We start from the raw sequence: 19,436 nt of genomic DNA, 5'->3' as shown, positions 1-19,436 counted from the left end.
CTCTTAAGTATTGCTCCCACTCTTCAAATACTGTTTCTTAGAGGAGTTGCCAAGAAAATGGCTTTTGGCATGCCATATTAAAGCACCAATATATCATAGTTTGTATATTAATTGTAACTTCAGAGGTGCTAAGTCTTTTCTGATGGCCCTCATCATTTGTGCCATCCATCTGCCTGTAAAAGAAAATTACATGACTCTGATGGCAATTGCCTAAAGTTTTACTACTTAACTATATTAAAATCATAGCAAACACAAATACAAACAGAAAGAAACTTGGTCCTTATGATGCCCAGTTAATGAGAAATTTTGCCACTTGGAATTAGGAGATCAGTCAAGCTGGATTCTATAGTTAGTAGTTCGCTTTTGATCCAGAAGAAGGGTTTGTGACCTTGTACTAATTAACACAGTGGATGATGAGGTAAGGGGCTGTTAAGGTGGAATGTGTATATACTGGCTACTAGGCTTGTTCAGCATTGGACATTTTAATAATTACAGCTTAGCCTTGCAGGTAATAATGATAATGTTGATAGAAATATCAGCATAAAACTCGAAAACAGATTGAGTGGTGTAGTTTAAGATGTGTAAGTGTGATAGGAAGAACCTGAGGCTTCCTGAGAAACATGTTGAATTAATTGTTCTGGCAGGCTAAATGCAATCTCTGGGGCTGTAGATTAAAAACTCAAATCTAAGCTTCGCAAGCCTTTAATTAGCAAAGCTGTACCTTTCTTCTGTAAACATTGAGAAAATGGAAATAACAAGTAACTTTTCTAGAAAGGACAAGTCAGTGGGAGATGTTTATTCACTCACGTTGTATCCTTGCTCAATAGCTATTGCGTCTTTCCTTGTGTATGCTGTTTAACATGCCACTGCTAAAAATAGACACACTGGCTGTCCCCAGCTGATAGAACACAACACACAACAAGCATACGAAGCCCGAGGGAAATCAGGGGTAGTTAAGATACACCAAATGGAACAGTCAATTACTCATAATGTAAGCAAGACTTTAACACTAGATGTAGTTGATCCTGTTGATAAGACGCCAAATAGACAAACAGCTAAGAAAATATGCTGATGTACTTCAGAAGCTTGTTTCTGCCATCTGAAGGAAATTAATGTGTTTGAGACAAATAAAAGTAGAAAGTTTTTGTAAAGTTCATAGTAAAAAATCAACAGGTGAAATCTATGTAACTGTGAGTGAAATTTATTATGAATTTGTGCTTAAAATGCTTCTGCAGTGAGGTGGGGTTTTTTAATTTTACATCCTAGAATCAATTTTTAACTAGCACACCAACATTAAAAGTGAAGAGACCTCGTCAAGATTCCTATGTGTTCATAAAAGATCTGTCTGTGCTTACAAGCTTTCAACTAATTATTTAGTTGAATAATTGACCTCAGCACTGACCTCGGTGCCGGGGAAGATTATGGAGCGGTTCATCTTGAGGGCGCTCACAAGGCATGAGCGGGACAACCAGGGGATCAGGCCCAGCCAGCACGGATTCATGAGAGGCAGGTCCTGCTTGACCAACCTGATCTCCTTCTATGACCAGGTGACCCGCCTAGTAGACGAGGGAAAGGCTGTGGATGTGGTCTACCTGGACTTCAGTAAGGCCTTTGACACCGTCTCCCACAGCATTCTCCTGGAGAAGCTGGCGGCTCACGGCTTAGACAGGTGGACTCTGCGCTGGGTCAAAAACTGGCTGGACGGCCGGGCCCAGAGAGTTGTGGTGAATGGAGTTAAATCCAGTTGGCAGCCAGTCACGAGCAGTGTTCCCCAGGGCTCAGTTTTGGGGCTGGTCTTGTTCAATATCTTTATCAATGATCCGGATGAGGGGATCGAGTGCACCCTCAGTAAGTTTGCAGATGACACCAAGTTGGGCGGGAGTGTTGATCTGCTCGAGGGTAGGAAGGCTCTGCAGAGGGACCTGGACAGGCTGGACCGATGGGCCGAGGCCAACTGTATGAGATTCAACAAGGCCAAGGGCTGGGTCCTGCACTTCGGCCACAACAACCCCATGCAACGCTAGAGGCTTGGGGAAGAGTGGCTGGAAAGCTGCCTGTCGGAAAAGGACCTGGGGGTGTTGGTCAACAGCCGGCTGAATATGAGCCGGCAGTGTGCCTGGGTGGCCAAGAAGGCCAATGGCATCAGTATGCTTGTATCAGAAACAGTGGGGCCAGCAGGACGAGGGAAGTGATCGTGCCCCTGTACTCGGCACTGGTGAGGCCGCACCTCCAATACTGTGTTCAGTTTTGGGCCCCTCACTACAAGAAGGACATCGAGGTGCTGGAGCGTGTCCAGAGAAGGGCAACGAAGCTGGTGAGGGGTCTGGAGAACAAGTCTTATGAGGAGCGGCTGAGGGACCTGGGGTTGTTTAGCCTGCAGAAAAGGAGGCTGAGGGGAGACCTCATCGCTCTCTACAACTACCTGAAAGGAGGTTGTGGCGAGGTGGGTGTCGGTCTCTTCTCCCAAGTAACTAGCGATAGGACGAGAGGAAATGGCCTCAAGTTGCGCCAGGGGAGGTTTAGATTGGACATGAGGAAAAATTTCTTTACTGAAAGAGTGGTTAAACATTGGAACAGGCTGCCCAGGGAAGTGGTTGAGTCACCATTCCTGGCCATATTTCAAAGACGTGTAGATGAGGCACTTAGGGACATGGTTTAGTGGGCATGGTGGTGTTGTGTTGACGATTGGACTCGATGACCTTAGAGGTCTTTTCCAACCTTAATGATTCTATGATTCTATTTGATAGCTATTCTATGCCGTTAGTGACACAGATTTTGTACTAATCCAAAATTTAACATTTTGTGTTTTGAGCCATATTTTGCTCCCAGAAAAATTCGGTTTTGTGTCATGTTGGTTGGAATGGGTATTGCATGTTTATGACTAAATAGCAAAATTTTTATTATTTCATTACTGCAATTCTTCCTGTAAATTCAAGTTGTAAAACATTCTGTCTTGAGATAGAAGAGCTAAAGTTCCACTACGGTGTCTCATCTACCGGCAGTAAGGAAGTATGACTAATTCAGCAGCATCAGCCACAATTAAGTGGTATTTCCCACAAAAGTGTCTCCATTACATGCCTTGACAGCTGCTTCTGTCCAGAATGTGTCATGCATTTCAAATAGCTGTTGGTAAGTCTGACCTGTCTAGGTCAGTGGATGACTTGGTCATATAAAAACCCCATACTAATAACAGGGATTAATTCAACTAAATATAGTCAAGGGCTAAATGACCACTTACTGGAATATATAGCCACAATATCATTATGCCTTTCAGGAAATTCAGGCTGATGTTTCCAAAAACATCTGAGTTGAGTGTTCAGTTGATCACCATTGCTCAAAGACTGTGTTGAATGGCCCTCCTAGGCAGACCAGTCTATAAAGTGTAGACATAGATATCCAGAATCAGCTTTCCAGGCTCTTCTTACAGATGTTGAAATATCCAACACTGATTCATCCAAATCAATTAAAACATTTATGCTGTGTTTAAAAGTTTATCTATACTAGAAAAGCCTCTATTACTACAATTATGTTGTCATATCAATTGCAATTCAGTGTCAGCCAGAAGTTGTTCTTGGGCTTCTGTGGCTTATTTCACCGTACAGCTTACGCCAAGCTGATGAAAGCCCCTTTCTTCAGGTGTTCATACTTGGGATTTTGCTAGAGTAGCTGGGCTCTCTAAGGTTGTGATTTGTGTGTGTGTGTGTGTGTGTGTGTAAGACTGTCGTTCCCTCAGACACATTTTTGTACTCTGTGACATTTTGTTGTGTTATGGGACATGTGAGTGAGAAAACCTGACTTGGAAAACTGAGAAGATAATGAAAGCTACATCTGGTATTGTATATTCATATTAGCTCTTCCCTGAGTGCACTTTCTGCAGTTCATGGGTAGGACTTTAAGTTCATGCTTTTTGTATATTGTTTGACCATTCATCTCAAGTTTATCAACCCAGGAGATAGACATTAACTTCTGTTATTACTGGGTTTGTTTATGTTATAGGTTTCAGGCAATGCCTGCTTAGAAGCTCAATAAAACAGCATAGGCAGGGAAACGCAGATTAAATAGGTGAAGGAGTAAAGCATACATGCCAAATACAGAAGTAGTCATTTAATATTTTCATAACTGTTAAGGACAATTCTTGAGTATCTCACAATATCACTGTAATTGAACACTTTTAAAAAATTTGCTAGGAGAACTAAAGATAAGCATAGTAATGTGCTACTATTTAACTGACAGCCAGATTGCTGTCAGTTCTTTTGGTAATGAACTACGTCACTGCAGCATTTAAGTGAATGTCAAAATATATTTTTCTGTGGGAACCCTGTGGCTTGATGTACCTTGGTTATTCCCAATAGCAGTGTTTTGGATATGCATATTGCCATTTCTGATTACCCTGTTGCAACTTGGATGAAAACAGTTGCAGACTGAAATAATCACTACTGAGAACAAAACTGAGTGTGTTTTAGAAATGAAAAGCTGTTTTGCAGAACTGTTAGGCCTGTCTCTCACGGGACAACTCAACAATCCTTTCCAAAACACAAGCCCTAACTCCCTCTATAGGCATAATTAGGAAAAACAGACTAAGTCTATCTGCAGTTTAGCACATTTAGCCTGCATCACGTGTGTAATCTCATAAATGAATGAGCTACGTAGACCTATACGGAAAGCACTTATCTCATGGGCTTTGAGCATCACCATTTCAGAATGGTGCTCTTAGTTAATCGTGCAAGTGTTTTGCTTTTCCCCTGTCATTTATCTGGTGCTTCTAACTGATGGCTCTGACAAAAAGCAGCTGGTGTATGGGGTGCATTCCCAGTGATACACTGCCAGAGCTTGGGTGCTGAGCAGCTCCTGGCCCAGCCATACTACTTTGTATTCAGATCACAATGAGATCCAGAAATACGTCCAGATGCTAGCTCACAAGTAAAATGTCCTGTTTTGGGATGTTTTTTGACAGAATTGTTATTGTATCTCTTCCTTTACGAACCAAACTGTTTAATATTTTGATCAAAATAATGAACTGAAGGGTATATCATCTTCTGCAACAAATGGGTTTGCATACGATGAAGCCCCTGCCTGAGATCTGACTTCTCTGCGCTGGTTTCAATGTCACATCAGTGAAGAAAAGTCACTGACAAACCCTTGGGTGTCAGTACAAAATGAGTATGATTTTCCCTTTGCAGTACATTGCAGGATGCAGCGGACTTGCTGCATTCATGTGCGTCAGCCACCCGGCTGGAGGGGCTTTCTGCCGCCCCGGGCTGGGGCTGAGGAGGGCCACCCACCTCTGCGCAGCGGCGGGCCTGGGGAAGTTCACTTCATACAAAGCTGTGAGCATGCAACCTCCGTGTGTCCTCATGCCACTTTTATTTTCGTATGTATTTTTTTCCACTTCCGTGTCAGTGCTGAGGCTGGGTCGGTATGGAAATGAAGCAGTAATGGTGCTGGATAAGGCTAATGTGGCAGCTGGAACTTCCTATCGCTTCAGGTTTCTTCTGAGGCCGGACTGCAGCAGCTGCGAGGTGCATGTGTCAGAAGGGTCCCCAGCCTCGTGGTTAGCAAGATTTATAATTAGCCGTTTTCCCACTGCCTCATTCCCTTTAAAAACCAACCAACCAACCCACCCATGAAGTTATAAAGTAACTGAAAAAACTCCAACATACTCCCTATTTGTAACTGGCCATAGAAACATTGATAACCACTTCGTTTAGCATCACAGTGTTAATGGAAACGTATTATTAACTCCCCCTTCAGGCAAAGGGCTACCCTCTGCCCCGCGGCCTCTCAGTACGGGCGAGAGATCCAGTCTCGGCCGAGAAAACCGTGTATTGAAAACGTCCGCTCAACCCCTGAAGCGCAAGGGAGACCGGCTCTTGCCCGCTGCGGGGGCGGCCCCGGCCCTGAGTTAAAATGGCGGCGGCAGCGCCGCGTCACGTGCCGGCGGGCGGGCGGTCCCGCGCTCTCTGTGCCGGCGCGGGCGGGAGGCAGGATGGAGCCGGCGGCGCTGGAGCGGTTCCTCAGCCCGGGCAAGGGCAGCGGCCTCCGCTCCCGCCGGCGGGTGCGGCCCGGCGAGCTGCTCTACCGCGCCGAGCCCTTCGCCTACGTCGTCACCAAGGAACAGCTGGGCGGTGTGTGCGAGCGCTGCCTGCGCAGGTACCGGCGGCCGGGAAGACGCCGCAGCCGCTTCTCCCGCCGGCCCCGCCCGGCCAGCGCCGCCCCTTCCGCTGAGGCGGGGCAGCGCCGCGGCGTCGGCCTGGGGTCGCGGCGGGGCGGGGGTCTCTCTGTCTTTCCCGGGGGTCCGGCTGTGCCGGGTCTCGGCGGGCGTGGGCGGGCAGCTGCTGCCAGGGCTGAGGTGCGCGACTTGCCGCTTCCTGCCGCTCTTTTTAGTGAGGGCTTTTTTTAAAGGCTTTTCTGACAGGGCGTCGCTTCCCGGGCGGGGGAAGTTCGGGAGGAGGTTTCCTGGGCTAGGTGTCCGCTGCGGGCGGGCGGCAGGAGTCGGCAGTGCCGGAGGTGGCTCGGTGCTGTGCTGGTGCTCGGGCTGGCGGTAGCTGGAGGCGCCAGGTTCTCCTCGGAGGCCTTCCTCAGCCTGGCGGGGGCAGGAGCGGCAAAACGCTGCTGGGTGGCTTGTCGCTTCTAGGGGCGAAGGCCTGACCTGGCCGGCGGCAGTGGTGGGGGTGACGGGCCGTTGTGAGCACTGTGTGACTGCCCCCATCCTCCTCAAAACTACCTGTTGTGAGGATAAAGTTCTCATCCGCTGTAGCCCCGCAGGGAAGCCATCCGCATGACTGAGCGTGACACTGTTCCCTGCTGCGTAATGCTCTGCCCTGGGCATTCGTAGAGGTGACGACAGCCATTAGGCACCAGCCTTCATGAAGTAGGCCGCATGAGGTGGTCGAGTTTCCTATCACCTGCGCAAGTTTATCCTGTGTAAGGAGCACATGGTTTTGAGACATGAGTTGAATAAATGCTTTCTGTTTCCCCCCAGATCCTTAAAAATGAAAACTGACAAACCCACAGTAGCTTTCTGTTTGTTTAAAAAAACTGTTTATTTAAAAAAAAAAAAAACAAAAAAACAACCATAACTGATTTCTACTCTTTAGCAATCTTCCAGCAAGATAGATTGTGATAGACCTTCTTGTAGGAGATCTGTATATTAATACTGGAAATGTACTGGTAGGTAATCCAAAACCATGTATAATTACTTGGAAGAAGAGAGACAATTCAATACTGCTAGCCTTTGCTTTTTTTTTTTTCTTTTTGAAAGTATTTGATGTTTTGTTTATTAAAACATTCCCAGTGTTTTGCTTCATGTCCTTACAGGGCATCTCAGCTTCCGTTTAAAGAAATGATAATGTGATCCTCATTTTCCCAGAGAAAAGTTTGACAATGTGTTCCAGGTCACACTTGTGTCTAACCTCAGTATATAAAAAACCAAAACCAAAAAAGATTTTTAGCTAATATATCTGTGAAGTCTGACTGTGACATCAGAGTCCTTCGGGGTGGTGACTGCCTGTACCTTTTCGACTTCAAGTCGTGAGAGGCTGCAGACTTCAGAAGACAGGCTGGGTGCAGCAACAGGTGGAATAAAAATGAATCTGAAGTATTCGGATATAGAAGTGTAACCAGGGCAAGGTTTGCTGGGAGAAATAGTGGTGTTACCAACTGATATATCATGAAAGGTTATGCATTTGTGAAAGTTTGTCTTTTTTTCTAAATAGTGATATCAGTTAAATTCAAAAAGTTAAATAAGGAAGCTAAAAATAGTTTTCCACCAATCTAGCTTCATTGCAAAATGTACTATGGCTAGACAGAGTTTATAGATCAAGACTCTGCAAGCTGACTTTCTTATTCATCTAACTAAAGCCAGTGGCTTCTTATTCAACAGGCTTTGTTAAATTAGTGAGTGATACGTATATCCATACATAGGGGTTTTTTTTAATGTATGGAAATTAGAAAAATGGTGAAGTACTGCTGAAGTGGGATGTGGGACCGAACTGTTTCATGAATCTGGTTTTCATTTAATACGCAGTGTGATCTTTGTTCAAAGCCAGGTATCAGAAAAACCATTACCACTCATTTCCACGACTACAGATAAAAGTCACATTGTCTACTACTGTTCCCGTTTTTCTCTCTGATCTTTAGGTGGCAGTACAGGAACACAAATTAAAAAAAAAAAAAAAGGTCTTGTGCTTGACATTGATTTAGCGTTTTAGCAATCTTATTATATATAAAATTAATGTTTGAGGCTTTATACTGTGAAGTGTAATTCTGTACTTTTGTCTCCCAACTTGTAGTAGTAAATGTTGTTGAATGCAGCTTTTGGCTGTGTGAGAAGTGCTGGGTGAGCCAGAAGATGGGTAATGATGTGCAGAACATCTTATTTCTGGACTGCCTGCTGAGAGGCAGCACAGTCTCACCAGGATTTGCGGTGACAGACTTGCTATAGTGCTGACTTACTCTGTGACCTTGGCTGAGTCCTTACAGCGAGGGTCTGAGGTACCCAAGCAGGGTAAGGATGGCTGTTGGAGGCAGAGCTTGCTGCTCTGATTCAGAGAGGAAAGCTCAGCTAGCACAGTAGTTCTGCTTAGTCTTATCTCAATGAAAGTGAATATTATTGTGGATTTAAAATACTGAAGCATTGAGAGAGAGAGAGTTAGTGCATCTACCAGTAGAAAGACTAACATCCCTTCCTTACCTTATTGGGCTGTTGGTGCTATTTGTGTAGTGAAGTTAAAATTTTTGGTCAGTGTTATTAGGTCTACGTTGTATGTAGACCAGATGGCAAACTTTGGTAACTGTCTACCCTTTTGTGATTTCTTCTTACTTCAGGGATAATCCTGTACTTTCTAATGAATAGGTTCATGTTGTTTTTTATAGAAGGCTGGGCTAAAATATTCTGCTATAGCTGGTTTAATATGATAGTGTAGCTGTTTTGAATTATATTCCATTAGCAATTAAAAAAACTACTGTCCTGAAGTAGGATACATAGTAAAGATTTGCTCAGAAGTATAGATTTTGATAAAGAAGAAAAGTGTTTGTTGACAGTGTGTATTTCTATGGAAGCAGTGTCTTGAGAGAGTGCATGACGTTGTGTTGCATGATGGTACCTTCTTTGCAAAAGAGTATGTGTAGTCTTAGGGTCAGTGCCTGGCTAAAAACATGCTGTTTGTGCTTCTGTGGAAGTCTGACAAGATTTGGGTGGCCAACATCTTCTTCCAACAACTTACTGGGGAAAGCAACAGAAAAGATTCTTCCTGTCTTATTAACAAAACATTTTCTGTATGGCTTCTTCCATGCTTTAATATCTCTGTAAGGTGGGGTCAGTGGCAGTACAGCTCAGTACAGGTTTATGTAGCAGGACTGAGGGGGTAAAGAAAGCTGTTTCATTTAAAAACTTAGGGGATTTCACTGTATTTTCCATTCTGCTGGACTTCGATAAAGATAGTGAATAAAGCTAATTGCCAGTGATCCCCAGAGGCTTCCATCACCTTTCTCTGTTCTGGAAAGTGACTATTACACCTTCCCCCCCCCTTCTTCTCTATCCTGGCTATCAGTCTATAAAATGACCTTTCTTCCAGTTCCTGTCAATTTAGCTTAATTTAGCCTGTCCACAATTATGTTATGTTCAGTGGGTCCCCTTTATTCATATGTGTGTTGAAACCCTCACAGAACTCAGGCAAGTTAGAAAAGGAGGCCGTCCTTTCACGGGAGCTATACTTGCTCTTTTCTTGTAGATTTTATTCATCCAGGTGATTAATGATCTTACTTTTGATTATAGTCTCTATTGTCTTGCCAGGGTCAGAAGCCAGGCTTGCAGTTAGTATAGTCAAGTGGGTGTGATGATTGATTTTTTTTTTTTTAATTTCCTTAAAAAAGCAAAGCACTGCAAACACTGGAATACTTGAGTTGCTTATATGTTTAGAGTTCTGCTGTTAATGTTATATGAGATTATAGATGATATCAGAATAGATCAGAAAATACTGATATTCTCAACTTTCTATGCAAAATTTTATGTTTAAAGGAAAAGACTTGATTGACCTCTTTCTGCCATTAATTGGTGCTATTTTTAATATTCCTTTTTGTTTAGTTTTATGGTTTATTAGAATTTGCTTTTATGTAGCTGATCAGATTAGAATTTCCGTTAAAATCTGGATATATCCAGTTACTTCTCAATTTAACAAAATAATCCTAAATCAGTACTGACTTTTAATGTAGGACAATTTAACATTGCAAAGTTTGCTTACACACGCTGATTTATCAGGCTTTGCGTTTTATCTGGTGGTGTTGCTCAGTTTGCTCAGGTTATTAAATCTTTACATGGCTTTTAAAGATGTTCTTTGTCTGATAAGTGAATGCAGAAGTGGCATCTTGGTGCTTGGCAGTTCTCTTCCTCTGTGTATTCAATGTTCTATCAGCCATTAATCCGTGCTGATTGAGTTTCCTGCAAGGTACGTGGTAGTGATGACACTGCTTGGTCTGACTTTCAGATTTTGAATTGAAAATATACCCAGTCTGTTCTGGTTTTGGCTGGGATAGCGTTAATTTTCTTCCTAGGAGCTGGTACAGTGCTGTAGTTTGGATTTAGCTTGAGAATAATGTGATAACACACTGATGTTTTAGTTGTTGCTAAGCAGTGTTTATACTAAGTCAAGGACTTTTCAGCTTCCCGTGCTCTGCCAGCGAGGAGATGCACAAGAAGCTGAGAGGGGACACAGCCAGGACAGCTGACCCAAACTGTCCAAAGGGATATTCCATACCATGTGATGTCATGCTCAGTATATAAACTGGGGGGAGCTGGCTGGGGGGCAGTGATTGCTGCTCAGGGACTGACTGGGTCAGTCAGCAGGTGGTGAGCGGTTGCATCACCTCTTGTTTTCTTTTTGGTTTTTTCCCTTCCTGGGTTCTCCCCCCCCCCCCCCCCCCCCCCCCCCCCCATTACAGGTTGTTGTTGTTATTTTATTATTTCAAGTATTAAACTGTTCTTATCTCAACCCATGAGTTTTCTTACTTTTGCTCTTCCGATTCTCTCCCCCATTCCACGGGGGGCGGGGGGGTGAGTGAGTGGCTGTGTGATGCTTAATTGCTGACTGGGATTAAACCACGACACCAGTCTGTTATAGAATGGGAGTCAAAATGAGGGTGAAAATCAATGATGCTTTTGGTGTTTGTTTGCTTTTTACAGAACATTTCTGTGATGGGTTGTATTTACAAGAATCTACTGCAAGAAAACTTAAGTCCTGGTTGACACTTGGGAACAAGCAAACAAACTTTCTAGAATCTGTGTCTCAGAGAAAGTAGGAAAAAGAGGTAACACTAGCCTATTTCCAAATGCTATACCACTTATGCCTTTAAAGGAAAGAGACACTTAAGAAAAGTGATTATTTGAGAATGGGTAATGTACAACATTATGTATAGACTGCGAAATAGAAGACGTAAGTGTTTCTTGTTTGGGTAAGATCAGAGGTTCAGACTCCGGTAATGGAATAAGGGGAAGTATGAATGTGTTTTTATATGACTGCAGCTTTTGTAAACATATCTAGAGAGAGGAAAGACATCTAAGTTAAGACTGTTGGTAAACTAGCCATGGCAGCAGACACTACCGCAGTATGGGAAATATAATCAAGAATTTAGTAACTAGTTGGGCAATTACAAAGTGCTAAACACAGGCCAGCAAGTGCTCCTTGCTCTACTTCACCTGGCTTAACAATAGCCAAATGGACACACCTTTTCATTCAGTACTGTGTCTTCAGTATAAACACACTCTTAAATTAGCTGCTGGTTTATATTATTATAATGTAATAATAATAAATAATATTATTATCATCATCATAATGAAAGTGGCATACCATTGTTAAAGTCTGGAGTGCCTAGGTTAATGACATCCTGAAGGTACAAAAATACCATTATGTTGTAACCACAGTGTGGAATATTTTAAGTAGATAGAAGCAGGGTTTTATTCAGAAAGAGAGTGACGAGGGGGATGGTTGTGATTGTATGATCCTTTATACCACTGTGGCCCTGGCTTTGACTAGCACAGCTCTGCCTAAGGACAGCTAGCCCTTAACCCTCCAAGTGTACCTCTTTCACCAGCAATTGGGAGGTCGAGAGAGCAGAGGAGCTGGTTATTTTAGCTCTGTAGCAATGGGGATTTCTCCATGAAGGTGCCGTCATTCACCAACAAACCTAAGACACACACTTAAGCACCAAAGAGAGTGTCTCCGTTGGCACAGTGCCTGAGTTCTGCTGCTTCCAGCTGTGCTGGGTGATTAGAAAGTGTGAGCTAAGGGATGCTCTTCCTTTACACAGATAGAAGTTTAGCATATATGAGACTTCCAGTAATGCACGAGGCTATAAAATCTACACTGTCTCCTCAGTTATCTCTGCAAAATACTTCTGTTGCTGGTTAATATAGAGGTAGCTTTAAAACTATGCTAGCTTCTTGAAAACATACTGTTTTGTTGCTCTAGGTGTTCCTGGTATACTTGTATTTTGTTTTACAGGAATACTGCAATGTGGAAAACTACAATTTGATGATACATTCTTTGATTTTTAACTTGCAATGGATTCTCATCAAATGAAGATTATTAAGTACTATAGTTATATTTTTTAGATATAAAACAATACCCCCATTTTATAGTTTGCTTATATAAAAAGCTTTTTTTTTTTCTTTTGTAGACTATTGTATTTCCATGATTGTTAATAGACTGGAATAACAAGGTTTTTAAAATTCCTTAAACTTATATATAAAAAAATAATTCTTGGACTTACCACACAAATGAATTAAAGTTGGTCAGCATGACTTAGTGCCATGAGTTTGTTGGCAATAACATTTTTAAGATATGAGAAGTATGGTGTGTTTCATGTCCCTTCAGTGACAGTCAAAGTTCCAGACAGATTTCCAGTAGTTTTCAAGATGCATAACCTCGTATGAAGTAGAGGAATATAAACAAATTATATCTGATTAGTGGTAATCACAGTGTTGAAACAGTGTGACTATTAGGGGCAGGTATGTTTTTGTTCCTTCCAAAGTAGGATAATCCTGGAGATTATATGCTATAACTTGATGTAGTGTTTCTGACTAATCAGTTAGGAGTGCAATTGCAGTGCTCTTGTCTCTTGATATATCTGGGTTTGTGTGAAGTAAAGGTAAAGGATGTGAAACAAAATTGTATGTGAGACATGAGCTATACAAAGTATCAGAATTTCAGGTTCCATGTAGGTGTGTGAGAATGTTTCCCAAGACCTGAGAAATCGCATACCGCCATCAACAGAAATGTTTCTATTTCTAGTTGAAGGACTAATAGCCTAAAAAAAATAGCATTTTCCTGAGAAGATACTCTCCCTTCCCCATGTCATCTTACCGAGGCAGTGAAGGATGAAGCAACCTTACAAAGAACAGGATGGAAATGCTTTTTTCTGTCCTCATGCCAGCTGGAGCCATAGGAGAAGTGGCTTCCAGGCTGCTGTCCCATGCTGCCAAGAAAATCTTCTGCCAGAGAGAGTGAAGAGAATAGACTATTGACTGTGCTTTCCTGCAGTATCTTCTCCAGAGAAGGCCTTGAACTTTCTTGTCTAGAGGAATAAAGCCTGTAGCAGAAATTACACTTACAGACTCCATCTCCCTTCTGCTCAGAGTCAGGTTGAAGGTGGGGAAGGAGGAAGCTCTAGCATTCAGGATAGCATTCATACTACGTTGTCCTCGCCTGCCCGTTGATTTGGTTTGCCTCCCTCACAGCACCCTTTGGGGGGGTCAGGAGTTTCCTGTGTTCCTGCTAGGAATACCGCTTGGTAGGTGTTTTCCTCAACCGACTGTTTCTTTCACTTGGAGATTTGTTTTGGGAATGTAATTCAGGTTCTGTTTGCTGTAAGTCCTCTCCTTTCCATTGCGCAGTATTTCAGTCCTCGCTCTGTGCCTCCTTACTGCTTTGGATGCTCTGGGCTTGCTTTAGGCAAGGTGCGGGTCCTTGCCCATCTCCTTCTTCCCCTGCCTTGTGGTCTCGAGGCTGCCGTTAATGCCTTCTGTTGGCAACCTGGCTTTGCACCTGTTAATAATAGAAGAAATAGAAAAGGGAGAGGCATTGTTAAAAATAAATTCTCCCAGGTCAAGTGTTTATTGCCATGTCTGTCATTTATGGAAAATTTAAAGTTTAGCCATGCTTTAAAAGTCCCTAAAGGTCTTACTGTGTTCTGATTTTGTGTTTACAATTTCCATGCTTATACTGCTCTGTAATTTTGAAAGGTATTATATCAAAACTGTTGTCTTGTCAAGCTGTGACTGTAGTTATCTTGTAAATTCTTCTGAATTTAGGCTTTACTATGTATCTGCAATCCACACCTGATATTATATTTCTTTTCTGCATAGTGCAGTCCATAATATTAATGTTTTAAAATATTAATATGTTCTGCATGAATATTCTTTGCTTGTGGTAAATGATAAAGCCATGAAAATAAGTTTGTGAATTGGATTATCTTTAGTATTCATTTTCTTAGGGTGAATTGTAATTGTGCAAGTACAAAATTAAAGTTAGCTCTACAAGGGAAAACGTAAGTGATTAAAATATGGGTAACTTCTGGCTAATGTAATATGTAATGACACAATTAGTTTCAGATATCTCCTGAGAAAGTTCTTAATTTTGCGTAAGTTGCTGAAAGTTTTACACTGCATTAGAGAATGTATTGTTTAAATTCTTTAAGAACTATTAATGATATCTTGTCCATAGGCATTGGAATTCATTAATTGTTAGTGATTGCTTCCATTATGGCTGTACTCAAAAGCTACTACGTACTTTTGGCTGCATGGTATACAGGATGATGCTGTTTTCTCTTGAAGCATCTATAGTCTTCTTCAGAACCAGTCGCAACAGCTGTTTTGAATTATTCAACATGATATAGGTGAGGCTTATAGAATTTCTGGCATATCTCTCCACCCCACCTATTCATGTTTTGAAGTGGGGTATGGATCCGCGTGACAGCCTACCTGATGTGCTGGCTAGAAGCTGCTGAAAGGGCAGGTTATTCTTACGGCTCCCCTGAGTCCTTGCTTTCCTTCCTGCATGCATTCTGCTTCTCATTTGGCAGCTTTGCTGCTTATCTGACCTATGATATACTGGTGCAGGGAGATAAGCTGGCAGAAAACACACTTTACCAAAATATAAAAATTTTTCAGTGCCCTTGAATCAAATTATTGCTGGGGGGAGAGAGGAGCTGAAGTGGCCGTTGAAGGGATGGGTCAAGGTTGGACAGCCAGGGCTGTGTCTTCTGGTAGTAGCTAGCCTTCAGTCTGCTGTAGCTAAAAATGAAACCTTAAAAAGGGCAGTTAGGGGAATTTCCAAACTCTTATGGGCATCTTCAGGAGAAGCAGGGCTTTCAGGAGTGCAGGACCGACTGGCTTGTTAGTGTGGAGGAGGATTTTTTTCCACCTTGTAGCCTGGGTCAGTCCTGGGCAATCAGGGCCCACCTTCATTCCTTTACCCAATTGTATTTCTGCCATATTTTACTTTCCCAGAAGCATTTCCTACCATTAGTTTCAGTTTAGTAGAAGAAACACTGCAGACATTTTCAGTTTCTTACCACAAAGAAAATATTTTCTTTTTTGGCTGATGTCTTGGTTACATAGGAGTGTCTTAACTTTTCTGACTTTATTTTTGTCACTGATTTTACTTACTTCAGGATCTGTGCTTAATTCCTGCAATTGTAATTCTCACAGCGCGCTTCTGCGGCTGAATGGGAGATTTTATTTAGAGGCCAAGGTAAAGTTTTGAATCATTCCTAAGGGCATCCTGATGACTGTAGGGTCAGCGCCAAGTGGCCCAATTGGTTGAACACCAGTGAGTAATTCCTGTGCTAACTCCAGCTGTAATCCCCTGTTCATGCAATATTTAGCTTTCCTGTTTATCATCGTACCTACTAGCTGCCTTCAGCTCAGGGCTTGTTCTGCTATTAGCTTGATTGCTCAAGCTTAAGTGAAATTAAAGACTGAATATTTTTTTAAATGAAACTATCTTCTTGGCCTCTGAGTATCAGAGCACCTGATCCTGCAGTCAATAGGCAGAAAATACAACTTTTGGCTTCACTGGGGAGGGCTTGCCTGGGCATTCATGTAGGGTTTGTGCGCTGCCTGCGTAATCAGGTTTCACCATTCAAAGGAAAAAAGCCAGCAAGTGTGTTGAGGACTTCTTAGGAGGGTGTGATTAGGAGTGGTTGTGATGTAGAAGTGCAGAAAGGGAACAAAAGATCATCACTGAGAAAGAAGAGTGAGTAAAAACACTCGTATCAACTATAAGCCCTTTCTTACAATTCAAATGAATATGGCTTATTCATACAATTGAATTCAAATGGCTCATTCATCTGCTAGGAGTGTGTGCTAGTGACCTGAAAAGACAATTTCTGTGGTAGTGGCATTCGTAGTAGTGGGAAGGATCATGGTAGACCAGAGGGAGAGAAATTGAGACAAGATGTTTGGTGAATTATTGCCCTCAAAGAGGAAAGATTTGTCTCAGAAAATGTTGAGCATGAAATAAACTACATATGTTTCCTATGTAAAATCTTGTAAAAGTACTTCATGCTTCTCAAAGGCCAGAAACTTTTTATTTGTCAAGAAAAGCTCGAAAGCAGCTCACTCTAACATAAAGGTTCAAACTGGAGTGCTGTCTTGTTTGGTGCGGGTTTTTTTGGGGTTTTTGTTTTTTGTTTTTTGTTTCTTTTTTAGTACTACTTCTCCCTGATAAGACAAACTATAGCACCTCTTCTTCTTCTTGCTGTGGCCTGGCTGCTATTTTCCATCACAGAAATAGAGCTTGCAGCTCCTTCTGAGATAAGTGGTGTACCGAGGAACACTTGCTGTGTATAAAGGCATATCTCACAAATTTTACCTCCTCCATTTCTATGCAACTTGTCTGTGTGTGAGGAGTAAATTCAAGTACCACTTTGCAGATCATTGTGCTAGGAATCTTTATTGACTTTTGTATGGGATGAGAAATGTTTGTGCCAGGCTAGTGCACTGCAGTTTAATTTCCTCTGAAAAAAATTGAGATTTTTTTGATCAAACTCTGGATCCAGTTATTCTAAGCATTGGGTGAGTATTGATGTGAGTCTGTACTTTGTGTAGCTCGCCTTGATTTCTGTGGTGCATTGACTCCAAGTCCTCTAGCTGTTGAAAGTATCTTAGTCCAGATTTCTGAAGAAGCAAAAACAAACTGAAAGATTAAAAAGAAAAATTGAAGTGGCACAGAAAACCACTTCAGAGATTTAGGTTCATAAGTGTCTATGTTGTTTTAGCAAATCATAGAATCATAGAATCATTGAGGTTGGAAAAGACCTCTAAGATCATCGAGTCCAACCGTCAACCCAACACCACCATGCCCACTAAACCATGTCCCTAAGCGCCTCATCTACTCGTCTTTTAAATACCTCCAGGGATGGGGACTCCACCACTTCCCTGGGCAGCCTGTTCCAATGTTTCACCACTCTTTCAGTAAAGAAATTTTTCCTTACATCCAATCTAAACCTCCCCTGGCGCAACCTGAGGCCATTTCCTCTCGTCCTATCGCTAGTTACTTGGGAGAAGAGACCAACACCCACCTCACTACAACCTCCTTTCAGGTAGTTGTAGAGAGCGATGAGGTCTCCCCTCAGCCTCCTTTTCTCCAGGCTAAACAACCCCAGGTCCCTCAGCCGCTCCTCATAGGACTTGTTCTCCAGACCCCTCACCAGCCTCGTTGCCCTTCTCTGGACACGCTCCAGCACCTCGATGTCCTTCTTGTAGTGAGGGGCCCAAAACTGAACACAGTATTCGAGGTGCGGCCTCACCAGTGCCGAGTACAGGGGCACGATCACTTCCCTCGTCCTGCTGGCCCCACTGTTTCTGATACAGGCCAGGATGCCATTGGCCTTCTTGGCCGCCTGGGCACACTGCCGGCTCATATTTAGCCGGCTGTCGACCAGCACTCCCAGGTCCTTTTCTGACAGGCAGCTTTCCAGCCACTCTTCCCCAAGCCTGTAGCGCTGCATGGGGTTGTTGTGGCCGAAGTGCAGGACCCGGCACTTGGCCTTGTTGAACCTCATACAGTTGGCCTGGGCCCATCGATCCAGCCTGTCCAGGTCCCTCTGCAGAGCCTTCCTACCCTCGAGCAGATCAACACTCCCGCCCAACTTGGTGTCATCTGCAAACTTACTGAGGGTGCACTTGATCCCCTCATCCAGATCATCGATAAAGACATTGAACAAGACCGGCCCCAGTACTGAGCCCTGGGGAACACCGCTCGTGACCGGCCGCCAACTGGATTTAACTCCATTCACCACAACTCTCTGGGCCCGGCCGTCCAGCCAGTTTTTGACCCAGCGCAGAGTCCACCTGTCTAAGCCGTGAGCCGCCAGCTTCTCTAGGAGAATGCTGTGGGAGACGGTGTCAAAGGCCTTACTGAAGTCCAGGTAGACCACATCCACAGCCTTTCCCTCATCCACTAGGCGGGTCACCTGGTCATAGAAGGAGATTAGGTTGGTCAGGCAGGACCTGCCTTTCATGAAAATGAGGCTGGCTACTCAGCTATTTACAAATTTTATCCACTTGTCATATTGAAACCATCTTAGTAGTTGATATTGCTGTACAACAGATGGAATAGCTGTGGAAACAGTTTCTTGAAACACTGTATGAAACTCAACACGTGATGATAGATTTATCTGAAGTTTTTGCCCCAGGGAAAAAAGGCTATGCAGTAATCTACTCAAGATATATATGACATTAGGTGTAAAACATATAGCAATGAAATGTATTTTATCTTTAATAAAATCTATTACAGGATTATGTTATTTTTTTGTAAAGACCATAGATTTTTATTCCCCAAAATAAGCGCAGAATAGTCTCTCTTGCTCTAAGAATGTCCCTTTCTGTGGCTGAGACAGTAGATGAATTGTGCTGATGAGCACTAAAAAGAGTGACAGGTCAGGCATAATAATAGCAAGAGAGTTATAAAGGCTCTTAGTTAGCAACCCAGTTACTGAACCAAGTTAATCTTGCCACTTCTAATAGATACTTAGTATTTTATTAGACATGCAGTCAGTCTGTATATTGCTCATATGTGGGTTTTCGTGCCACTTAATAGCCTTTGCTGCTTTGGCAGTCATTTTGATTGAATTACACTAACTAATTTATGTGGTTAGTGCCTTATTGTGTGTTCTGATAAGCCAGAACTACTTAAATTAGATTTTTAATGAAACTCCATAAGGAGTGCGGACATGCTGAGCATTGTATGCAAAACAATTAGACCCCTCTAAAGACTGTGGAAATTTGGGGTGGGGTTGTTTTACTGGACTCACCTTTCTACTGAAAAGTGTGCTGACTGGAGAATCCTGTTGCATAGATATAAAATATAACACAGGCTGGATTCAGTTGTACTGAGTTAATGCCCCTTATAGGATTTAGGAGGTGGTGTGTGTGTTTG

General features: G+C 42.8%; 1 protein-coding gene across 2 annotated transcripts in view; it reads left to right on the top strand.

Annotated features, from left to right (window-relative positions):
• Window positions 1–5,971: 5,971 nt before the first annotated feature.
• The window catches only part of SMYD3 (SET and MYND domain containing 3), a 438,073-nt gene continuing 424,608 nt past the window's right edge, over window positions 5,972–19,436 (top strand). Inside the window, exon 1 of one of the 2 annotated variants that reach the window (XM_076334228.1) lies at window positions 5,972–6,150. In XM_076334228.1, coding sequence (XP_076190343.1) covers window positions 5,987–6,150 — 164 coding nt within the window. In that variant the 5' untranslated portion in view covers window positions 5,972–5,986. The remainder of the gene's footprint in view (window positions 6,151–19,436) is intronic. The other variant, XM_076334229.1, reaches the window with a different exon arrangement.

The sequence above is a fragment of the Aptenodytes patagonicus genome, chromosome 3 (genome assembly GCF_965638725.1).
Source record: "Aptenodytes patagonicus chromosome 3, bAptPat1.pri.cur, whole genome shotgun sequence".
In the NCBI taxonomy this organism is placed as follows: domain Eukaryota; kingdom Metazoa; phylum Chordata; class Aves; order Sphenisciformes; family Spheniscidae; genus Aptenodytes; species Aptenodytes patagonicus.
Note: the sequence above shows the minus strand (reverse complement) of the source record. Positions and strands in the feature narration are given on the sequence as shown.